The following is a 24,894-nucleotide window of genomic DNA, read 5'->3' as shown; positions in this document are numbered from 1 at the left end:
CATTTATATATTGCAATATGAAACAAATGATTTGAAAATACTCACATGATGCCAAAATCTTTAGGTTGCATATTTAAGAAGGTAACAAGTCTGAATATGTGAAGGTAAGTGAAGAATGCTAATATGGGCATTTCAGGAAAAATATACCCGAACTGAATTCATCACTTAGTCCACCAAAGTTTCTTTCTTTCCTTTATTTTCTAGTTACTATCTCTGTTGGTGGTAGCCTGAAGTTCACATCAATTCACTAAGTTTTACTGATTTTGTAAAATTTTTAAATTTTACACTGTGTACTTAAATGTACAATTTACACTCTTTATCCCAAAAGGAACATTTTGCATAACTATAGTACAATATATAGTCAGGAAATTGACTTTGATAAAATCCATTGACATGCAGATTTTACCAGTTTTACATGCACTAATTTGTACAGTGTTATATGTAGTTTTAACACATGTGTATCTTAATGTGATGACTAACAGTTAAGATATTCCATTGCAAGTATCCCTTGTACTATATTTTTATACCCACAGCAACTTCCTTCCCTCTTTTTCTAATTCTTGACAACTAGTAGTTTATTCTTTAACCTATATTTTTGCTATTTCAAGAATGTTATATAAATAGAATAATGCAGGATATAAATTTCTTAGATAGGCTTTTTTCAGTCAGCATAATTCCTCAGAGATCCATTGAAGTTGTGGGAATTAATAGTTTGATTCTTTTTATTCTCAAATAAATTCTATGAATGTACTACAGTTTTTAAAACTATTTACATGTTGAAGGACATCTGAGTCATTTCTAGTTTTTGGCTTTTACAAATAAGGAGTTATGTATATCCATGTACAGGTTTTTATTGTGGACACAAGTTTTCTTTCTCTGGGATAAGTGTCCAAAAGTGCTGAGCATATTAGTAAGTACATGTTTAGTCTTGTAAGAAACTCCCATACTATTTTAAATAGTGGATGAAATTCACACCAGAAATGTATGATTAGTCCAGTTTGTTTACATCTTTGCCAGTGTTTAGTGTTACTATTTCTTTTTTTTTAATTTTTTTTTAAGATTTTTATTTATTTATTTATTTGACAGACAGAGATCAGAAGTAGGCAGAGAGGCAGGCAGAGAGAGAGGAAAGGAAGCATGCTCCCTGCCGAGCAGAGAGCCCGATGCGGGGCTCGATTCCAGGACCCTGGGATCATGACCTGAGCCGAAGGCAGAGGCTTTAAACCACTGAGCCACCCAGGCACCCCTAGTGTTACTATTTCTTATTAGCCATTTTGATTATGTGTCATGTTATCTCATTGTACATTTCCCTAATGATTAATAATGTTATATATCTTTTTATGTGTTTATTTGCCATCTGTATATCATCTTCTGTGAATGGTCTGTTCATGTCTTTTCCCTGTTTTATAATTGTGTTATTTGGACTTTTTGAAAAGATTTTATTTATTTATTTGGCAGAGAGACAATGAGAGAGGGAACACAAGCAGGGAGAGGGTCAGTGGAAGAAGCAGACTTCCTGCTGGGCAGGGAACCCCTGGGTTGTTTGGATTTTTAACTGTTGACTTTCGAAAGTTCTTTATATATTCTAGGTAATAGTCCATTGTCAGATGTGTATTTTGTAAAGAGTTTCTTCCAGTCTATGTTTGTCTTTTTTGTCCTCCTCACAGGGTTTTATGCAGAGTAAAACTTTTTGAGTTTGAGGAGGTCGGAGACACCTGGGTGGCTCAGTCAGTTAAGCATCTGCCTTCGGCTCAGGTCATGATCACAGGGTCTTGGGATCAAGCCCCACATCAGGCTCCCTGCTCTTTGGGGAGGCTGCTTCTCCCTCTCCCTCTGCCATTCCCCCTGATTGTGCTCTCTCACTCTCTCTCAAATAACAGTCTTCTAAAAAAAGTTTTAGAAGGTCAAATTTTTCAATTTTTCATTTTATGGAATATGTTTTTTGGTATGAAGTTTAAGAACTCATTGCCTATATTAGATCCTGAAGATCTTCTGTGATTTTTTTCTAAAAGTTTTATGGTTTTACATTTTAATTTTGTTTTCTATGGTCTATTTTTAATTTTCAGTTTTTTATGGTCCATTTTGAGTTAATTTTTATATAAGGTGTGAAGTTTATGTTGATTATTCCAAGAAGGACATACACATGGATTACAGACACACAAAAAGATACTCAACATCACTAGTCATCAGGGAAATGAAAATCAAAAGTATAATGAGATATCGCCTCACACCTGTCAGAATGGCTCAAATAAAAAACACAATAAACAACAAACATTGGCTAGGATGTGGAGATAAAGGACCCCTCTTGCTCTGTTGGTGGGAATGCAAACTAGTGCCACTGTGGAAAGTGGTATGGGAGTTCCTCATAATGTTAAAAATAGGACTTCCCTACAGTCTAGTAATCACACTGATCACACTATTGCAGCATTATTTACAATAGCCAAATTATGGAAGCAGCCCAAGTATACATCAATAAATGAATAGGTAAAGGTGTGGTATATATGTATGATAGAATATTATTCATACATAAAAAAGAATGAAATCTTGCTATTTACAATGACACAGATGGAGCTAGAGAGTATAATGCTAAGTGAAATAAGTCAGTTAGAGAAAGACAAATACCATATGATTTCTCTCATATGTAGAATTTAAGAAACAAGAGAAATTAGGAAAGGAAAAAGAAAGAAACCAAGAAACAAACTCTAAATATAGAAAACAAGCTTTTGGTTACCAAATGGGATGGGGATGGGGGAATGAGGTAAATAGGTGATTGGGATTAAACAGTGCACTTGTGGTGAGCACTGGATAATGTATGGAATTGTTGAATCACTGTATTGTACAGCTGAAACTAATATAACACTGTATTTTAGATATATTGGAATTAAAATACAAAATAGTGTGACAATAGCTATTCTGACATATGTGGGGTAATAGCTCATGTAGTTTTCGTTTGTATTTCTCTGATGTTTAGTCATGTTGATCATCTTTTTACGTACCTATTGGGCATTTGTATGTTTTCTTTGGAAATACATCTATTCAGTTGTTCTGCTCATTTTTTAAATTTAATGATTACTATTTTGTTATTGAATTATATGAGTTTCTTACATATTTTAACCTTTTATCAGATATATGATTTCCAAATATATTCTCCCATTCCATAGGTTTCATTTTAACTTTTTAAAGAAGATTGTATTTATTTATTTGTTAATTTATTAAAGATTTTATTTGTTAGAGAGAGAGAGAGAGAGCATGAGAGGGGAGAATGTCAGAGGGAGAAGCAGACTCCCCATGGAGCTGGGATCCCAATGCGGGACTCGATCCTGAGACTCCAGGATCATGACCTGAGCTAAAGGCAGTCGCTTAACCAGCTGAGCCACCCAAGTGCCCACAAAATATTGTATTTATTTATTTGAGAGACAGAATGAGAGGGAGAGATGAGATAATCTGAAGCAGACTCCACAGTGTCACAGCCTGACATGGGGCTCAATCCCACAACTGCAAGATAATGACCTGATCTGAAACAAAGAGTCAGATGCCTAATCAACTGAGCCACCCAGGTGCCCCACCTTTTAACTTTTTTTGTTTATATTTACTGTGCTGAAGGATTTTAGTTTGATGTAGTCCCATTTATTTATTTTTGCTTTTGGTGCCTTTGTTGTTGGTGTCAAATCCAAAATATCATTTCAACAACTATGTTAAGAGGCTTACCCCCTATGTTTTCTCCTAGATTTAATGATTTCAGTTCTTATGTTGAAGTCATTAACTCATTTTTGATTGATTTTTGTATATGGTGTAAGATAGTGGTTCAGTTTCATTCTTTTAAACATGGCTGTCCAGTTTACCATTGAGAGATTATCCATTTCCTCTCATATATTCTTGGCTCCTATAATATAAATTAATTGACCATATGTCCTGTTTATTTCTGGGATCCCTATTTTGTTTCATTGATTTATGTATTTGTTTTTGTGCTAATACCATTGTGTTTAGATTACTATAGCACTGTAGTGCAGTTTGAAAGGAGGAAGTGTTATTCCTCTCATTTTTTCTTTGTCAGGGTTTCTTTGGCTATTTGGAGTCTTCTGTCATTCCATAGAAATTTTAGAATTGTTTGTTTTATTAATGTGACAAATGTTACTAGAATTTTTATAGGGGTTGCATTGAATCTGTAGATTCTGTGATAGTTACAGATATTTTAATAACGTCAATTCTTCCAATCATGGGCACAAAATATTTTTCCATTTATTTGTGTCTTCCTCAGTTTCTTTCAACAGTGTCTTACAGTTTCAGTAAACAGATCCTTCACCTTGGTTAAATTTATTCCTTAGTATTTTATTCTTTTTGATGCAGTCACAAATGGGATTGTCTACTTAGTTCCTCTTTCAGATTGTTATTAGTGTATAGAAACACAACTTAAAAAAAAGATTTATTTATTTATTTGAGAGGGGAGGGGCAGAGAGAGAGGGAGAGAAAGAATCCCAAGCAGACTCCCCAGTGAACATGGAGACCAACACAGGGCTTAATACCATGACCCTGAGATCATGACCTGAGCCAAACCTGAGACAGATGCTCAACCAACTCAGCCACCGAGGTACCCCACACAGCCCATTTTTGTGTATTGATTTTGTATGCTGTAACTTCACTGAATTCAATTAGATTTATTTTTTTAAAAGATTTTACTTATTTGACTGATGCACATGCACACACACACACACACACACAGCACAAGCAAGGGGAGTGGCAGGCAAGGGGAGAGGGAGAAGCAGGTTCCTTGCTGAGCAGGTAGCCCAATGCAGGGCTTGATCCTGGGACTCTGGGATTGTGATCTGGGCCAAAGGTAGACACTTAACTGACCGAGCCACCCAGGCACCCTCAATTATGATTTCTAACAATTTTTTTTGATGGAGTCTTTAGAATGTTCTACATATAATGTATCATCTGAAAATAGGGATGGTTTTACTTCTTTATGATTTGGATGCCTTTCCTTTTTCTTCTGTAATTGCTCTGGCTAGTACTCCATGGACTATGTTGACTAAAAGTGCTAAGAGTTGATATCCTTGTCTTGTAACTGATCTTAGTAGAAGAACTTGCAGCTTTTTACTGTTGAGAATAGTGTTGGTTGTGAGGATGTCATATATGACTTTTATTATGTTGGGGCATGTTCACTATCTAACCAGTTTGTTGAGAGTATTTTTTTTTTTTTTTACTGTGAATGGATGTTTAATTTTGTCAAATGCTTTTCCTACATCTATTGAGAGGATCATATGATTTTTTTTTGATCATATGATTTTTATCCTTCGATTCACCAATGTGGTATATCACACTAATTTGCAGATACTGAACCATCCTTGCATTCCCGGAATAAATTCCACTTGATCATAGTGTATGATCCTTTAATGTATTGTTGAATTTGGTTTGCTAATTTTTTTGCTGAGAATTTTTTGCATCTATGTTTTTTGGGGACATTGGCCTGTAATTTTCTTTTATTGTACTATATTTGTCTGCTGTAGTATTGTAATGTTGGTCTCATAAAATGAATTTTGAAGTATTCTCTTCCTTCTATTTTTTGAAAGTGTTTGAGGATTGCTATTAATTCTTTAAATGTTTGGTATAATTCACCAGTAAAGCTGATAGGCCCTGGACTTTTCTTTACTAGTAAGTTTTTTATTACTGATTCAATGTCCTTACTCATTAGTCATCAATGATCTGTTCATATTCTCTATTTATTCATGATTCAGTCTTTGTAGCTTGTATAGTAATAGGCATATATTCATTTCTTCTACCTTTTCAACTTGGCATTTACAATTGTTCATAGTACTCTCTTATGGTGTTTTGTATTTCTGGGGTGTCAGTTGGAAAGTCTCCTCTTTCATTTCTAATTTTGTTTACTAGAATCCTTATTGCTTGGGGTGCCTGGGTGGCTCATTCATTTAGGCATCTGACTCTTGATTTAATCTCAGGTCATGATCTTGAGGTCCTGAGATCAAGCCCTGTGTCAAGCTCCCTGCTCAGAGTCTGCTTCCACTCTCTCTCCCTCTGCCTCTCCCCTACCTCGTGCAGTCTCTTTCTCTAAAATAAATAAAATCTTAAAAAAAAGAATCCTCATTTTAATTTTGTTTGTAAGCCTAGATAAGGGTTTGTCTATTTTGAGACATCCATGTCTCAGTTTTGTTGTTCTCTATTTTTTTAGTCTCTATTTATTTCCACTCTGATCTTTATTCTTTCATTTAACTAGTTAGTTCATTGTGTTATTTCCTTCATTCTACTAGGGTTAGGTTGGTTTTCTTTTTCTAGTTCTTTAAGGTATAAATTTAGTTTGTTTATTTTAGCACTTTCTTTTTCCTTATTGTAGAGATTTATCACTATGAAGTTCCCTCTTAGAACTTTTGCTTTTGCTGCATTCCATTAAGTTTTGGTATATTGTATTTGTATTTTCATTTGTCTCAAGATTTTTTTTATTTCTCTGTTGATTTCTTATTTGATCCATTGACTATTCAGTAGCATGTTTAGTGTCTCCAGATATTTGTGAATTTTCCAGTTTTCTTCTTCATAATTAATTTCTAGTTCATGGCATTGGGCTGGAAAAGATGCTTGATATCATCGCAATCTTCTTAAATTTATTAAGGCGTTTTTGTGACATAACATATGATCTATCCTGGAAAGTATTCCATTTGCACTTGGGAAGAGTGTGTATGCTGCTGTTGGATGGAATGTTCTATAAATATCTGTAAGGGGCACCTGGGTGGCTCAGTGGGTTAAGCCTCTGCCTTCAGCTCAGGTCATGATCTCGGGGTCCTGGGATCTAGCCCTACATCGGGCTCTCTGCTGGGTGGGGAGCCTGCTTCGTCCTCTCTCTCTGCCTGCCTCTCTGCCTACTTGTGATCTCTCTGTCAAATAAATAAATAAAATCTTTAAAAAAAATCTGTTAAGTCCATCTGGTCTAACATACAATTAATGTCACATGTTTCCTTTTTCATTTTCCATTTCATTTTCACTTTTCATTTTCTGTTCAGGCAATATATCTGTTGTTGAAAGTGACATATTGAAGTTTCCTATTATTATTGCATTGTTGTTTGTTTTTCCCTTCAGGTATGTTAATATTTGCCTTATATATTTAGGTGTTCCTATGTTGGGTTCATCAGTATTTACAAATGATATATTCTCTTGTTGGATTAGGTCATTTTTCACTATATAGTAACCTTGTCTGTCTCTTATTTCAGTCTTTGGCTGAACGTCTGTTTTGTCAAATATAAGTAGATCTACGTCTACCTTCTTTTGGTTTCCTTTTGCATGGAATATCTTTTACTGTTCCTTCACTTTCAGCTTGTGTGTATCCTTAGAGTTGAAGTGAATCTCATTTAGACATTATATGTAGTTGGGTCTTGTTATTTTATCAGCGATTCTTTGCCTCTTGACTGTAGAGTTGAATCCATTTGTAGCTGAAGTAATTTTTGATATATTTGGACTTAGTACTGCAATTTTAATAGTTTTCTGGCTGCTTTTCCAGAAATGTTGTTTCTTTTTTCTTCTCTTGCTCTTTGTGATTTGATAATTTTCTACAGTGGTATCCTTAGATTCCTCTCTCTTTCTGTCTTGTGTGTGTATTATAGGTTCTTGCTTTGAGAATACCTTGAGGCTTACAAAAAACTTATTTTTAACAGTCTATTTTAAGCTGATACCAACTTAAGTTTGAATGTCTACTAAAGGTCTGCATTTTTACTCTAACCTCTATTTTATGTCTTCAATGGCATGCACAATTTATATCTTTTATCTTATGTATGCATTAAATTATTGTAATTGTTTTTAGTACTTTCTCCTTATAACCTTCATAGTAGAAATCTACACCAACCTTACATTATAGTATTCAGAATTTAACTATATAATTAATATATCTACTGTGATTCATACTTTCATGTTTTTCTGTTACTAAATAGCATCCTTTCATTTAGTTTTAAAAGTGCTTTTAACATTTTTTTTTGTAAGGCCAGTGCATTGGTGATGAACTGCCTCAGGTTTTGCTTGTCTGGGAAATGGCTGATTTCTCCTTTAATTCTGAAGGACAACTTTTCTGGGTAGAGTATTCCTTGTTGGCAGTTTTTCTTTCAGCTCTTTAAATATATCATGCCACTGTCTTCTTTCTTGCAAAGTTTCTGCTGAAAAATCTGCTGATATTGTTATAGGGGTTCTCCTTCATGTAACAAGTTGTTTTTCTTTTGCTGTTTTTAAGATTCTTTCCTGGGATATGGGTGTTTCTGACTTGTGCCTCTGTACTGGGCCCTGGGATTACAGCCAGTCAAAAAGTGTTTCTTTTTTTGCTACAGTACTCTGAAATCTATAAATGCAAGCTTCACTGGCCACCAGCGGCAGGAAATCAATTGTTGCATCCTCTGGGTGGCAACCATAATGCTGGGGTGCCATATGTGCACAAGCTCCTTTCAAGGAGATACTAGTGACCTGGAGTATGGCATATGGAGATGATAGTTACCATTTAGATGTGTGCTAAATTAGGAGACTTGCCCTCAGGTTACAGCTTTAAAAATATTCAAATATGCCTTTTTCAGGGAAAGGCTGGGATCTGTACTGAGACCTGAGGGGATAGCCAGTCTGAGTCCTAGAAAGCCCATTAAGACTGTGTCTTTGTTTGGTACAGTGTTGTGGGTCTCGTGACTGCATACTTCATTTGCTTTCAGAGCTAGGTATTTTAGGGACCTACCCATTAGGTGGAAGTTTTCAAACTTGGCATGCTATATGTTGGATCCAAATTCCTTACTCCTCAGAGAAAAACTTGCATTTGTGTTTCCTCCCCATTGTGCTGTATATGGAAATTATACTGAGAGTATATCTCAGCTTTTCTTACCCATTTTATGTGGTTTTTCTTTCATTTTTCTGGTGTTTATGAGTCCCTCAGCTAATTTCTGGATTCCTTTCAGAGGAAATTGTTCCATGTTTAACTGTGCTTTCAGTGTGTCTGTGGCAGATGAGTTCAGGAGTCACCATCTTGGACCAGAACCCCAATGTCACTTCTTCTCTGAAGTTCTAAGCCTTCTTTTGTGATCATTTCCTTTTTTTAAAAGAGTCCTTTCTATATCCAGTTTTTATTGGGAGTTTTACTGGCAACAAATTCTTAGCTTTCCTTTATCTGAGGATGTCTTTATTTTCTTTTCATTTCTGAAGAATAATTTTACTGAATATAATGTGCAGTTGACAATTCCTTTCAGTCCTTGAAAAATGTTGTGCCACTTATTTCTGGCCTCTATGGTCTCAAAAGAGATTTGTCTTTTGAGTTGATTTTTACCTATGTAAGTAATGTACCATTTCTCTCTGGGTGCTTTCAATATTTTTTAATTTGTTTTTTATTTTCAGAAGTTTAATTATGATGTGTTTTGGTAGTGTAGATTTTTCAGATTTGTCCTATTTTAGATTTTCTCAGTTCTTTAAATTGTTTGGTTTATGTTTTTCCTCAAATTGGGAAGTTTTTATCATTTCTTTGGACAATTTTTCATTTCCACTTTTTTTCTTCTCTCCTTCTGGGAATTTAATGATATGAATATTAGCTTGTCTGTTATTGTTCCATATGTCCCTGAAACTTTGTTCATCTTTTTCTTTTGAAATCATTTCTGTTACTTAGTCTGTATTAAAATTTTATTAATTTGTCTTCAGGTTCACTGATTCTGTCTTATTCATCACTCTACTATTGAACCCATCCAGGAGGGTTTTATTTTGTTTTTTTGTTATTTTGTTTTTTGTTATTTTGTTTATATTTGTTTATTATATATTTCAGTTCTATAATTTCCTTTTGGTTCTTTGATTTGTAATTGAAACTTATGATTTATTATTATAAATTATAAATTATGATAAATTATTATCAATTATTTATAATCAAAACTTATGATTTATTACAAATGAATTGTTTTTGATTGTTTTCATCATTCATGTTCTGATTTCCATGGTCTTCATTATGACAAATGATTAGTTTGGACATTTTGAATATTATGTTATGAGGGTATGGGTCATATTTAATCATTATTGTAGTGACAGTATCTCTTAGAGGTATAGAGCAAAGATTGGATAGGGTAGAAGTTTATTTCCTGTCTACACACTTTTGAAACTTTTCCAGCAGAAGTAGGCCAGCTATCTTCACCATATCACTGTCCCTCTGGGTCGAAGCTCAGCTTGTCACTTGTCCCTGATGATATCATGAAGTGGTAAATGGAGAACTTGAAAGTGGAAGCTTAGTTCCCAGTTGCATCTTAATGACATCAGGAGAACAGAGTGGGGGAGTAGGATACCAAGTAGCATAGCCTATCACCACCTAGATTTTCCTCTTTGATGCTGATTAGAGATGGAGGCTGAGCTCCTCAGTGGACCCTGCTGACACCAAGTAAAGGAGGGATCTGAGTGTTGCCTAGACCTGTTTCCTATGCCTTCATTCAGTCTCAGTGCTTTTAGGTGGAAATGTAGGTTAAACTTCTCACTGGGGGGGAGGAGTCCAAGATGGCGGAAGAGTAGGAGACCTTAATTTTGTCTGGTCCCAGGAATTCAGTGAGATAGCTATCAAACCATTCTGAACACCTGTGAACTCAATTGGAGACTGAAGAAAAGAATAGCTGCAACTCTACAAATAGACAAGCGACCATTTGTCACAAGGTAGGAGGTGTGGAGAAGTAAATCTGAGGCGATATATGGGAAAATAGACCACAGGGGAAGGGAGCCTCCGTCAGCTGGCTACCTGCAAGTGAGAGAGCAGAGGAGCACAAAATTGGAGCTTTTAGAAATCTGCTCCAGTGAGGGACGTTGCTTAGGCAGCTAAGTGGGAGGTGGAACCCTCACCTGGAAGTGTGGTCTCAGGATCCTCAGGATCACAGGAAGACCAGGGGTGCCTGAGTGTGGCAGGACTCCCAGGTACTGTAGCAAGGAAGCTGGCCACAAAGAGCGAGCCCAGGAGTGGCCTCTCAGCTCAGGTTGCCATAAACTGTGATCTGTGGCACAGTCGGGCTACTGCTCTTCAAGCAGGGATCCCACAAGTGGCAGAACTGGGAAGAGTTCCCTTCCTCCCCTGGGAGGAGTAGTGCAGGAGTGTGCAGCAGGAATCTGCTGGGTTTGGGGACTCCAAACAGGGTCTTGTGCCAGAGATAGAAATGCACAGTCACAGGCCAGGTGAGCACAGTGTGCTGGAGACTAGGGAGCCTAGGAGTGACAGTAGTGATTGACTGTTTTTCTTTGTTGACTCACAGAGGAGTGGGGCCTTGAGCTCTCAGCTCCTCCAGGGCCAGAGATTGGGAGGGTGCCATTTTCATTCTCATCCTCTAAAGCTGCATGGAAACCCTTCAGGGCACAAAAGCCCAAGATTTTACTCCCTGCACAGGGAGAAGATTACTTATCCTGGCCCCAGGCAAGTGTAATGCAATTCCACCTGGGGCAAAGACATTTGAGAATCAACACAGCAGGCCCCTCCCCCAGAAGATGCGGGAATCTGTGGAGTTTGGTACAGGCAGAGGTGGAAACAGATTGAACTGGAGGACCTGTTGATGGGTGTGGACCCCGACATTGTGGCTCTGGGCTGGAGATTCCTGCAGGGCCATGTTAGCTATGACCCTCTAAAGAGAAGCAGAAAGATGGCAGGGAACAAAAGCCATGCAGCCAACCAGCTCACATTAAGCCCATCCCCTTACAAGATGTGGGGCTACTCTACCCAGGCAAAGGCGCCTGAGAAGCAAAGCAGCAGGACCTTCCCCTAGAAGACAGACTGGAAGAACAGGTGAATAAGCTTAAACTTCTTTCCCACAGGACAATAAAACTCCAGTGCCAGGGGAAAATAATATAGGCAACTCCAGGTGTTCCCTCATGACTCACTTATACTTAAGGCTAAAAATTTACATTCCTTTTTTATTTTCTTTTCTTATTCATTTTCTTTTCTTTCTTTCTTTTTTTAATCCCTGCTCCTATTTCAAATAGATTCATATTTCCCAACCTATGTTTTAAGGTCATTTTTAAACTTTCATTTTCTTTTTCACATACATGTTTTATAGATTTATACCCCATACTAGCCTGTTTTATCTTGAGATATATATATATGTGTGTGTGTATACACACACACACATATATATTGCAAAGAAATCAGAAATTTATATATAAAATGTATAAAATATATATTATATATTAAATCATATATATATATATGTATATATATATATCTGCAAAGAAATCAGAAATATATAGTGGGATATAGTGTCTTCTAACACACAGACCAAAACTCAAGCAGGAAAAGGCAGATCACCCTGCTGTGTCCACACTGAGAGATTATCTCTCCCTGCCCACCTCTTTTTTTCCCCTTCTTTCTTTCTTTTTCTTGTTTTGGATCATCTTGGCTTTGGTGGCATATCAGTGATAGCTTTTGACCACTGGATTTCTTTATAGGTGCATTTTGCTTGGGTCATGGTTGATATTTTGGACTCTGTATATTCCCCTAACCACCCCTCAACAGAATGTCTAGGAGGCGGAATGCCCAACAAAAAAAAGAACCAGAGACCATGTCCTCTGCCACTGAGCTAATGGATATGGATATAAGTGAGATGTCAGAGATGGACTTCAGGGTAGCAATTATGAAGTTAATAGCTAGGTTTGAGAAAAGCACTACTGACAATATAGACTCTCTAAGGGCAGAAATGAGATCTAATCAGACTGAACTTAAAAATGCTATGAATGAGATGCAGTCTAAACTGGATACTCTTTAACAGCCAGGGCAAATGAGGCAGAACAATGAATCATTGATCTAGAAGATAAGCTGATAGAAAGGAAGGAAGCTGAGGAGGATAGGGATAGGCAGCTAGAAACCTATGAGAACAGACTTAGAGAGATCAATGACACCATGAAGCATTCCAAGGTCAGAATTATTGGGATTCCTGAGGGGTGGAGAGAGAGGACTAGAAGATATATTTTAGCAAATCATAGCTGAGAATTTCCCTAATCTGGGGAAGGAAACAAGCATTCATGTCCAAGAAGAAGAGAGGACCTCCTCCCAAGATCAATAAAAATAGACAAACACTCTGGCATATCATAGTGAAACTTGCAAATCTTATAGCCAGGGAAGCTATCCTGAGAGCAGTTAGGAGGAAAAGATTTCTTACATATGGAGGGAGGAAAACCAGAATAACATCAGACCTATCTGCAGAGACCTGGCAAGCAGAAAGGGCTGGAAAGACATGATACTAAATGAGAAGAACATGCAGCCAAGGATACTTGAGCCAGCAAGGCTGTCATTCAGAATGGAGGGAGAGATAAAGAGCTTCCAGGACTTGCAGAAACTGAAAGAATATGTTACCATCAAGCCAGCCCTGCAAGAAATAAGGGGGATTATATAAAAGAAGAAAGACCCCAAGAGCAATATAGACCAGAAATTTAAAGAGAGAATCTATAGAAACAGGGACTTTATAGGCAATATTATCACACTAAATTCATATATTTCAATAGTTAAGAATTAAAAAGATCATTAAACCTCTGGCTGGATTTATCCAAAAGTAAAGGGAAAGGGCCCAAATCAAAATCATGAATGAAATGGAAAAGATCATAACTAACACCAAAGAAATAGAAACAATTATTAGAAATTATTACCAGCAACTATATGCCAACAAATTAAGCAATTTGGAAGAAATGGATGCCTTCCTGGAAACTTATAAACTACTAAGACTGAAACAGGAAGAAATAGACAATCTGAATGGACCAATAACCAGTAACAAAATTGAAGCAGTAATCAAAGACCTCCCCAAAAGCCATACTCTAGGGCCAGATGGCTTCTCAGGGGGAATTCTACCAAATATTTAAAGAAATCATACCTATTCTACTGAAGCTGTTCCAAAAAATAGAAATAGAAGGAAAACTTCCAAACTTATGCTATGAGGCCAGTATTACCGTGATCCCCAGCAGACAAAGACCCCATCAAAAAGGATTTTTACATACCAATACCCATGATGAACACAGATTCCAAAATATACAAGAAGATCCTAGCCAATAGGATCCCCAACAGACAAAGACCCCATCAAAAAGGATGTTTACATACCAATACCCATGATGAACACAGATTCCAAAATACACAACAAGATCCTAGCCAATAGGTTCCAGTGATATATTAAAAGGATTATTTTACATGACCAGTTGGGGTTTATTCCTGGGATGTAAGGGTGGTTCAACATTTGCAAATCAGTCAATGTGATAGATCACATTAACAAAGAAGGGACAAGAATAAGTCAATCAGAGAAAGACAATTATCATCTGATCTCTTTGATATGAGGAATTTGATAGGCAGGGTAAGGGGTCATGGTGGGAAGGGAGGGAAAAATGAAACAAGACGTGACCGGGGAGGGAGACAAACCATAAGAGACTCTTAATCTCAGGAAACAAACTGAGGATTGCTGGGGGGTGGGGGGAGGGATAGGTTGTCTGGGTTATGGACATTGGGGAGGATATGTACTATGGTGAAAGGTGTGAATTGTGTGCGCCTGATGATTCACAGACCTGTACCCCTGAAACAAATAATACATTATATGTTAATAAAAAAGGAGACAAGAACCTTATGATCCTCTCAGTTGATGCAGAAAAAGCATTTGACAAAATACAACATCCTTTCCTGATTAAAACTCTTTGAAATATAGGGATAGAAGGAACATACCTCCATATCATAAAAACTGTCTATGAAAAGCAGACAGTGAATATTATTCACAATGGGGAAAAAGCTGAGAGCTTTTCCCTTAAGGTCAGGAACACAAAAGGGATGCCCACTCTCACTTTTGTTCAACATAGTACTAGAGGTCCCAGCCTCAGCAATCAAACAAAAAGAAATAAAAGGCATTCAAATTAGCAAAGAAGACAAACTCTCTCTCTTCTCAGATGACATGTTACTTTATGTGGAAAATGTGAACGACTACATCCCCAAGTTATTAGAACTGATAAAAATTCAGCAACGTGGCAGGATACAAAATCAATGCACAGAAATCAGTTGCATTTCTATAAACTAACAATGTGAGTGAAGAAAGAGAAATTAAGGAATCAATTCCATTTACAATAGCACCCAAAACTATAACACATACCTAGGAATAAACCTAACCAAAGAGGTAAAGGATCTATACTCTAGAGACTACAGAACGCTTATGAAAGAAATTGAGGAAGACACAAAGAGATGGAAAAACATTCCACGCTCATGGATTGGAAGAGTAAACATTGTTAAAATGTCTATACTGCCCAGAGCAATCTACACATTCAATGCAATCCCTATAAAAATACCATCAACATTTTTCACAGAGGTGGAATAAGCAATCCTAAAATGGGTATGGAACCAGAAAAGACCCTGAATGGCCAGGGAATTGTTGAAAAAGAAAACCAAAGCTGGGGCATCACAACCTGACTTCAAGCTATATTACAAAGTTTTGATCAAGACAGCATGCTACTGGCACAAAAACAGACACATGGATCAGTTGAACAGAATAGAGACCCCAGAAATCTAAACTTTGTAGTCACAGTCTTTGACAAATCAAAAAAGAAGATCCAATGGAAAAAGGACAGTCTCTTCAATAAATGATGCTGGAAAAACTGGACAGCCACGTGCAGAAGAATGAAACTGGACCATTCTCTTACACCATACACAAAAACAAATTCAAAATGAATGAAGACCTAAATGTGAGACAGGAATCCATCAAAATCCTAAAGGAGAACATAGGCAGTAACCTCTTTGACACTGGCCACAGCAACCTCTTTCAAGACATGTTTCTAAAGGCAAGGGAAACAAAAGCAAGAATGAACTTTTGGGACTTCATCAAGATAAAAAGCTTTTGCAGAGCAAAGGAAATAGTCAACGAAATTGAAAGATGAACCACGGAATGGGAGAAGATATTTGCAAGTGACTTTACAGATAAAAGGCTGGTATCCAAGATCTATAAAGAACTTCTTAAACTCAACACCCCAAAAGACAAATAATATAGTCAAGAAATGGGCAGAAGACATGAACAGACACTTCTCCAAAGAAGACATACAAATGGTAACAGACACATGAAAAAAAGTTCAACATCACTGGCCATCACTGAAATAAAAATAAAAACCACAGTGATATACCACCTTACACCAGTTAGAATGGCAAAAAAATAATTAGGCAGGAAACAACAGATGTTGGCAAGGATGTGGAGAAACCAGAACCCTATTACACCGTTGATGGAAATGCAAGCTGGTACAGTCACTCTGGAAAACAGTATAGAAGTTCCTCAAGATATTAAAAATAGAGGTAACCAATAACCCAGCAATTGCACTACTAGGTATTTACCCCAAAGATATAGATGTGGTGAAAGAAGGGGCACCTGTACCCCAGTGTTCATAGCAGCAATGTCCATGATAGCCAAACTGTGGAAGGAGCTGAGATGTCCTTCAACAGAGGAATGGATAAAGAAGATGTGGTTCTTATATACAATGGAATATTATTCAGCCATCAGGAAGGATGAATACCTACCATTTGCGTTGACATGGATGGAACTGGAGGGGATTATGCTAAATGAAATAAGTCAAGCAGAGAAAGATAATTATCATATGGTTTCACTCATATGTGGAACATAAGGAATAGCATGGAGGACCATAGAGGAAGGGAGGGAGAACTGAATGGGAAGAAATCAGAGAAGGAGACAAACCATGAGAGACTTGACTCCAGGAACCAAACTGAGGGCTACTGAAGTGAGGAGGGGGTCAGGGGATTGGGTAACTGGGTGATGGGTATTAAGGATGGCACTTGTGGGCATGAGCACTGGGTGTTATACGCTACTAGTGAATCGTTGAGCACAACATCAAAAATTAATGATGTACTATATGCTGGCTAATTGAACATAATAATAAAAATATTGTATGTCAATTGAACTATACTTCAATTAAAAAAAATAAACTTCTCATTGAGCTTCACTGACACAGGGGTAGGAAGGAAGTAGAGTGCTAACTAGCCTGACTCACACCATCTTGGCCAATCTATTGCTGCTGGGTGAGGGTGGAAGTTGGAGTTTGCCAACACTAACCCTTCAGGGGAATTAGAGTGTAGCTTCCTGCTTCCATCAAAGAGGTGTGGAAGATCATAAGGTCCCTGCTTGGCCATACTAACACCAGTTGGCAGGGGATGGGAGCAGAGCACTGCCTGATTTTGCCAGGCAGTGAATGGAAGATTAACTCTGTGCTTGGCCCTGCTGGAACTGAAACCACTGGGTAGAGATACTGGACCATGTTCCTTGCTTCTGGGGTGGCTTGGATGGTCAGCTTCCTACTCAGCCTGTTGAAATTTCAGGGGTAGGGAATAGCTGGAATGTGTGTAGTTTTTTATATTTTATTTATCTTTTTAAGATTTTATTTATTTGACACACATAGAGAGAGAGATGATGATGAGAGAGGGAATACAAGCAGAGGGAGTGGGAGAGGGAGAAGCAGGCTTCCCACCGAGAAGGGAGCCCAATGTGGGGCTTGATCCCAGGAGCCTGGGGGATCACAACCTGAGCCAAAGGCAGTTGCTTAACGACTGAGCCATCCAGGCACCCCTGTGTGTGGTTTTTTATTTGAGATTTCAATTTCATTTGGCTGGAGTAAGGTGGGCATTACTTAAGAGATTTTCTGTGGTGAGGCTAGCATTTTCTCAGTCATTTTGTTGGTGGGATATAGGCTTTTTTTTTTTTGAAGGTTTTTTCCTGTCTCTGTTGGCAGTTCTGAAATGGAAGCTTCTCCCATACCCTTTTTGGGACAATGTCAGGTGATAACAAAACCCAGTGGGGCTCATTACTGTGTTGTTTTTCAAGTTGTGAGGTCTGTAGGATCTTTTTCTTTTTACATTTTTCTTTCTTTTCACCATTCATAGTCTAACTACGCTTGTTTGTTGTGTTATGTTCCTTTTTTTTAAGTTGTATGAAGGACCTGGGAGGTATGGGAACATTCCGTTTTGGCAGTATCACATTCCATGGATTTTTACCTCTCAAATATCTTTCAAATCCATTAATGTCTTAGCATTCCCATTGTAGCATCCTTAATATTAATAAACTCACCTGTCCTTTGGACAATTGCAGTGGCCTTCTCACAAATATATATTGTCATTTTTTTAGAAACCCAAAAAAGTTGACAAAAGATTTTTTTTTAAATTACTTCCAATGATGAAAGGCAATCTGGAAGATGGAGCTTAGATTTTCCATATTAGGGCTTCTACAATTCAATGGCTTTAGTTTATAGGGACAACGTATCAGATCATTCCAAATTTGGATTGACTCCCCAAACCTTAAAGTTGTGTGTCTTAAAATTATAGTAGTTCAGAGGAGGAAGAGATCATTTCCAGCTAAGGTTTTATGAGACAAGATAGGCAATGGATAAGGTATGAACAAATGTAAAAGGCATACTTGGGGTGGTGGTAGAATAGACCTGTTTGTTTGAAATATTTTTCTGAAGTTTTTCCCAATTGATGATAATTATCACATTGAGTGCTTTTTAATTTTACATATTAACAAGTCACTAGATTAGATATTTTGATGTGGTAGGTCTGAGTGAAGGTGCCAGAGTCAGTGTTTTAAACAAGCATTTCAGGTGATTGTAAAGTTCAAGGTAAATTGGGAAACAGAACTGTGGAAAAAATAATGGCAGATCAGGTTGGAATAAAAAGTAAGTTCCTGAGTATGTGGGGCTTTATATGCTAGGTGAAGAAGCTCAGAATGATGTTGCTGAACATGAGAAATATTTAACATTTGGAAGTCTGTGACTTCCTTCTATTTACTACCCTGGAATTGGTGCCAGTGTTATGGATGTAGATAGTATAGGTTAATAACTGTTGTCTTATTTACATTGGAATAACTGTTAGGATTACCTGAACTTTGCAAAAATATGTAGTTGCAGGAATGAGACTTTTAACTTCAAAGCTTAGACAAGGGCCAGTATAAATCAAGTGCATTGATTCTTCGCTTTGTCCCCACTCAAGTCTGTATTCAGTGATTTCAGCACCATTACACACAGGAACCTAAAAGATGCAACAAACGTAGAAATTGAGTTCTTCCTATAAATTGTCATTGTTCTAGATATTGTGGAGAGTTACAACATAATTTTTTCAATATCAAAACCCATAATCTATTAAATGGTATGAGACAAGTGTAGAAATAATTAAACATAAGACAGAGCACTATAACATTAAAAGGGTCAAATAAAATTAAGAGAAAGGATTGGCTAATCCCACATATTTGATAAATTCCTATTTTTAATTTGTTAAAATTATTCACAAATAGGTTACTTAAAAAAACCAAACTTAGATATATTAATGTTGCTTAATATGACTATTGATTAGTAGGATCAAATGCGAATTCCAGTATTCTCTGGATTTCGTACAGTGCTGTAATCAGACTTGTCATTTATTATTATCAAACTAAAGCTTTTGTGCCAATGCTAAAGTACCCTCTGCTAGATTCTGGGAAGAATGGAAGAAAAATTCAAAGATATGTAGGTGGCTTAATAACTAGGCCTTTTTTTGTTTTTGTTTTTTGAGCTTATTTAAATGGGGAGCTATTCACATGGATGCAAAACATTTTTTAAAACTTCACTATCTCATAGTCACGTTTTTAATGTGTCATATTGTAGAGTTACATGTAAACAAACAGTACCAGAGATTTCCCAATGAAGCTTTAAAAAAATACTAAGTTCTATAAATTGATTTATTATCTCTTGTTTTGGTTTTAAAAATTAAATTAGTTATCTAATGATCACTTATTTGGTTTTCCAAATTTATTAATCTCTATAAATAAAGAGTCTGGAAAGCAGGATTACCATAGTTTTAGCCATTTATTTATTTATTTATATTTTATTTATATTTATTTATTAATTTTTAAAAATATTTATTCAACAGAGAGAGAGAGAGCAAGAGAAGGAACAGAAGTGGGGGCAGCGAGAGGGAGAAGCAGGCTTACTGCTGAGCAGGGAGCCCGATGTGGGGCTTGATCCCAGGACCCTGAGATCATGACCTGAGCTGAAGGCAGATGCTTAACGACTGAGCCACCCAGGTGCCCCTCATTTTTCTTTTTTAAGATTTTATTTACTTATATATTTTAGAGAGCAGGTAAAAGCAGGGGTGGGGGGTGGATGGGGGAATCTCAAGAAGATTCTATGCTGAGGATGGAGACTGATGTAGGACTTGATCTCAAGACCTGAGATCGTAACTTGAGCCAAAACTGAGTCAGACCCTCAATCGACTGAGCCACTCAGGTACCCCTAGTCTTAGCCTTTATTTCTTTTTTTCTTTAAATATTTTATTTATTTATTTGTCAGAGAGAGAGAGAGGTAGAGGGAGAAGCAGGCTCCCCACTGAGTGAGGAGCTTGATGTAGGACGCAAACCCAGGACCCTGGGATCATGACCTGATCCAAAGGCAGACACTTAACTGACTGAGCCACCCAGGTGTCCCTTGCCTTACCCTTTCCAATAGTACTAGTATCAGGTGTTATGTGTGTTCTAGAACCATTGTCCAAGATTTATGGAGCATTAATCTAAACTCTGACTCCTTAGGGAGTTGTAAACTTTCAAGAAACAATACTAAACCAATTACTGTGCTCTTATATCAACAAAATTAATAAAAATAAATTGATAACATACCACCCAACTAATAACAACACAGGTTGGACCCTTGCAGGTTAGCACAGGTAAACCACATTGAGAAGGAAGGCTTGGGACTGGTGCAGTTTCACACTTCAGTGGGTGAGATCCCAACTACAAGAAAACATAAACAAATAAGAAAACACAAAACTACTGTGCAGGTATGGTCACTCCCCACCCTGACAGGAAATAGAAGCATATACTCATCCAAAGTGAAATGAACCATGAATGGATCATCTGAACAATATAACTTTCCCAACACTATTAACTACTTTTAACCAGAAACTGGATTCTTCAGAAATTAATTTACTCACTATGCATCTCACTTTGGAACTAGGGTTTCCTTGTTTGTCATCTTGGTTATCTTCTGCCTTTTTGACATATGTAGGTGCTTCAGGGATTTCATTAGGATGATTATCTACAAAAATGTACAGAATAAACTTTAAAAATTTGCAAATAATTTTAAGGGTGTTCCTTTAAGATAATACAAAATAATTTCAGGAGACACAACATCAAAACACTTAAAAAAGTAACAGAAAACTCATATTAATTTGTGTCAATTAACTTTTTTAAAAAAAGATTTTATTTATTTATTTGACAGAGAGAGCAAGAGATACAAGCAGGTAGAGCAGCAGAGGGAGAGAGAGAAGCAGGCTCCCCACTGAGCAGGGAGCCCAACACGGGACTCCATCCCAGGACCCCAGGACCATGACCTGGCCGAAGGCAGCCGTCCAACTGACTGAGCCACCCAGGTGCCCCTGTCAATTAACTTTTAAATTTGTTTCAACATTTAAAACATTTATGACAATATGGATGGACCTAGAGGGTATTTACTAAGTGTTGTGAATCAGAGAAATACTGTATGATTTCACTTATACGTGGAGTCTAAAAAACAAACCAACCAAACAAAATACTTTCCCCACCAAAAAACCCCTCCAAAACCCTAGATTTTTTAAAAAAGATTTTATTTATTTGTTTGTGAGAGAGAGAGAGGGAGAGAGAGCGAGCACAGGCAGACAGAATGGCAGGCAGAGGCAGAGGGAGAAGCAGGCTCCCTGATGAGCAAGGAGCCCGATGCAGGACCCGATCCCAGGACGCTGGGATCATGACCTGAGCCGAAGGCAGCTGCCCAACCAACTGAGCCACCCAGGCGTCCCCCAAAACCCTAGATTTTTAAACAAAGAGAACAAATTGGTGGCTGCCAGGGGAGATGTGGGTGGGGGGATGGGCAAAATAGATAAAGGGCATTAAGAGGTACAAACTTTTAGGTATAAAGTAAATAAGTCATGGAGATGAAAAGTACAGCATTGGACTATAATCAGTAATATTGTAATAACATTGTGTGGTGATAGATGGTGATTATACCTATTGTGATGAGCATGACTAAGGCATAGAATTATTGAATCAGTATATTGTTCACCTGAAACTAGTATAACACTGAATGTTAATTATACTTCAAAAATTATTGTGATTTCAATTACCAAATAAGAGTTTTCTAAATATTATTTGATTTTATAGTAAAAATTGCACTTATTCTCCCTTAATAACATTAGTTAATTAAAATCAGAGGTTACAAAACAAGAAATTTAGGTGAAGTCCTTCAAATCATACAAGATGCCTCACCACATTTGATGTTGGTTTCTTTGGTCTTCGCTTCACCATTCAAGGGTGGAGGATGGCAAGATGCAGAAGAAAGTGTAGGTGTTTGAATAGTCAATATATCTGAAGGCTAAGAGAAATACAAAATACCTTATGATTATATTAAATTCAAATTGTTTTTTTTTTTAAAGATTATTTATTTATTTATTTATTTGACAGAGAGAGATCACAAGCAGGCAGAGAGGCAGGCAGAGAGAGAGGAGGAAGCAGGCTCGTTGCTGAGCAGAGAGCCCGATGTGGGGCTCGATCCCAGGACCCTGAGATCATGACCTGAGCCGAAGGCAGCGGCTTAACCCACTGAGTCACCCAGGCGCCCCTCAAATTCAGTTTTTTAAAACATTTAGTAATACAGGTTATTTCAGTCTTCAATTTAAGCACTTCCCTCTCTGTTTCCTCACCTGGCTTTGACCTATAGGTGAAGTACAAAAGACTCTCAATTTATATGTAGTACCAGGTTGCAGGTGATTATATAGAAATTCCTTTGTGGTTCCATTGTAGATTATTTTCCAGGAATTCTCTGAAGGGATAAAAGCAAATTTATCTAATTTATCTACATGTAGCTTATAAATTTTATGGGTCCCATTATTTTCTCATGTATAGTCTAAGAAATAAGCATTTTGGAAATTAACTGTGTCCCAGTTACCTATTTACAATAGTTAAATTATTGTATTCCTTATAGAACTAGCCATAAAAAAATAAAAGATCAGTAAATAAACAAAATGCTACTAAAAAATGGAGAAACCCAAGTAAGTCCTGGATTAGTTTATAATATTGTACCAATGCCAAATTCCTGGTTTTGATAATTGTACTATGGTAATGTAAGATATTAATTTTAGGAGAAACTGAGTGAAGGTTATATACAGGAATTCTCTACACTATTTTTGACAACTCTGGATAAGCCTAAAACTATTTCAAAATAAAAACTTTAAAAAATCATGATGCACAGTTGTGATGAGCACCAGGTGTTGTATGGAAGTGTTGAATCACTATATTGTACACCTGAAACTAATATTACACTGCATGTTAACTAACTGGAATTTAAATTAAAACTTTTTAAAAACTTTATAATTTAACTTTGAAAAAATATCATGATGTCTTACCATCTGAATTTTCAGTAGCTTCTAAACTGTAACTTGAAATGTATGTCCCACCATTATCTTTGGGTGGTTCTGAAAAGAGAAATAAAATTAAAATTATTCTTAAATAAACTTAAAAGTCTTTCACTGAAATGTTATCTTATAAATTAAATTTTTTATGAAAAAAAATACAAACATGAAACTTAATAGGAGATTAATATTAGACATGAGACAAGTAAGATTTTAAAATTCTTGGAAGAGACTAAAATGTTAAGTATTTGTACCTTGAAGTAGATTTTGCCAGTTTAGAGGCAAAATGATTTATAAAAACATAATTTCTTGTCAAGTTGGCATTAACCATTGATGTGTCTTTTAAATTGTGGCCTCTATATTAGATATAATCTTACTTGGAATAACCATAATTTTTGAGGGCTCGTATAAAATGTAGTGATTTGTTCATGTGTGAATTAAAGAGATAGCAATAGAGAACTCAATAGAGAACTATAAAAAATGCCATTTACAACTGAACTCATTTATATGGTGAAATATTTCAAATGCAAGTTATTTAAGAGAATATTTTATAAAGCTGAGGACAATTAGAGGAAGATTTCTCCTCAACAGTTAATATTAAGACAGAAAACGTACATTTTAAATAAAAAAACATTACCCCATCCAATTTTTACTCTGTTTGAATAGACTTTTCCCTTTATATATGGCGTTTTAGGGGATCCAGGCTTATCTGGATAGGTAGTATATTTTACTTCTCCACTGGGGTTACTCCTTCCTTCCAGATTGTAGGCAAAGATCTGTTTGAGTAAAAGAGAATATCTTGGTTGACCACTGAGAATAAATATGTGATTTGAAAACATGCATAGTTTGCAAATAATATTATAAAGCAAGTTATCTGAAGATTTCTGAGAACTACATGTAAAAATCATTTTTCATCTCCAGGAAGAATATAATTTAATATTAAAAATATGATACAAATTTATAAATTATAGCCACATACCCTAAACTTGTATGTAGTACTTCTCTGAAGATTTCTTATAGTGCATGAGAGGTCTTCTCCATTATATTTAGGTTTAAAACCCAACCCCTGGAAATGAAAGACAATGAATTTAGGAATTAGGCTTAGATTCAAGTTCCAGCTTCAGCTTATTTTCCATCTGGGTGGTCCTGAGCTAGTCCCTTAGTCTCTCTGATCCTTAGTTTCTCTATAAAAAAAAATGGAGATACTTTCTACTTTAAAGGGCTCCTTTTTAAAAAGGATGTAATGAGATAATGTAGATGAAGGCACTTAGCATATTAATTATACAGAACTCTTCCTAAATGTTAGCTGCTTTATATAAAATGTGATAAAATATACATAACATAAAATGTACAGCTGCCTTTTAAGTTGTGTAGCCTATTTAGTATAGACTTGTTTTAGTATAGACAGTTTGCCCACCCACATCAGGAATCCAGGGAGATGAGGAAAGGGTTTGTCCTGTTAGCAATGTGCAGAGAATCTGTGTGACCATGCAAGGTCATCTGGGATAGGC

General features: G+C 36.6%; 1 protein-coding gene across 1 annotated transcript in view; it reads right to left on the bottom strand.

Annotated features, from left to right (window-relative positions):
* The window catches only part of LOC111160908 (fibronectin type III domain containing protein 3C1-like), a 51,279-nt gene that overhangs the window by 12,477 nt on the left and 13,908 nt on the right, over window positions 1–24,894 (bottom strand). Inside the window, exons 14-21 of the mRNA XM_022524297.1 lie at window positions 24,363–24,449; window positions 24,021–24,159; window positions 23,378–23,446; window positions 22,676–22,794; window positions 22,242–22,347; window positions 20,945–21,036; window positions 20,619–20,732; window positions 18,851–19,000 (exon numbers count right to left, since the gene is read on the bottom strand). Coding sequence (XP_022380005.1) covers window positions 18,851–19,000; window positions 20,619–20,732; window positions 20,945–21,036; window positions 22,242–22,347; window positions 22,676–22,794; window positions 23,378–23,446; window positions 24,021–24,159; window positions 24,363–24,449 — 876 coding nt within the window. The remainder of the gene's footprint in view (window positions 1–18,850; window positions 19,001–20,618; window positions 20,733–20,944; window positions 21,037–22,241; window positions 22,348–22,675; window positions 22,795–23,377; window positions 23,447–24,020; window positions 24,160–24,362; window positions 24,450–24,894) is intronic.

The sequence above is a fragment of the Enhydra lutris genome, unplaced genomic scaffold (genome assembly GCF_002288905.1).
Source record: "Enhydra lutris kenyoni isolate GAN:26980312 unplaced genomic scaffold, ASM228890v2 scaffoldscaffold79, whole genome shotgun sequence".
NCBI lineage: Eukaryota > Metazoa > Chordata > Mammalia > Carnivora > Mustelidae > Enhydra > Enhydra lutris.
Note: the sequence above shows the minus strand (reverse complement) of the source record. Positions and strands in the feature narration are given on the sequence as shown.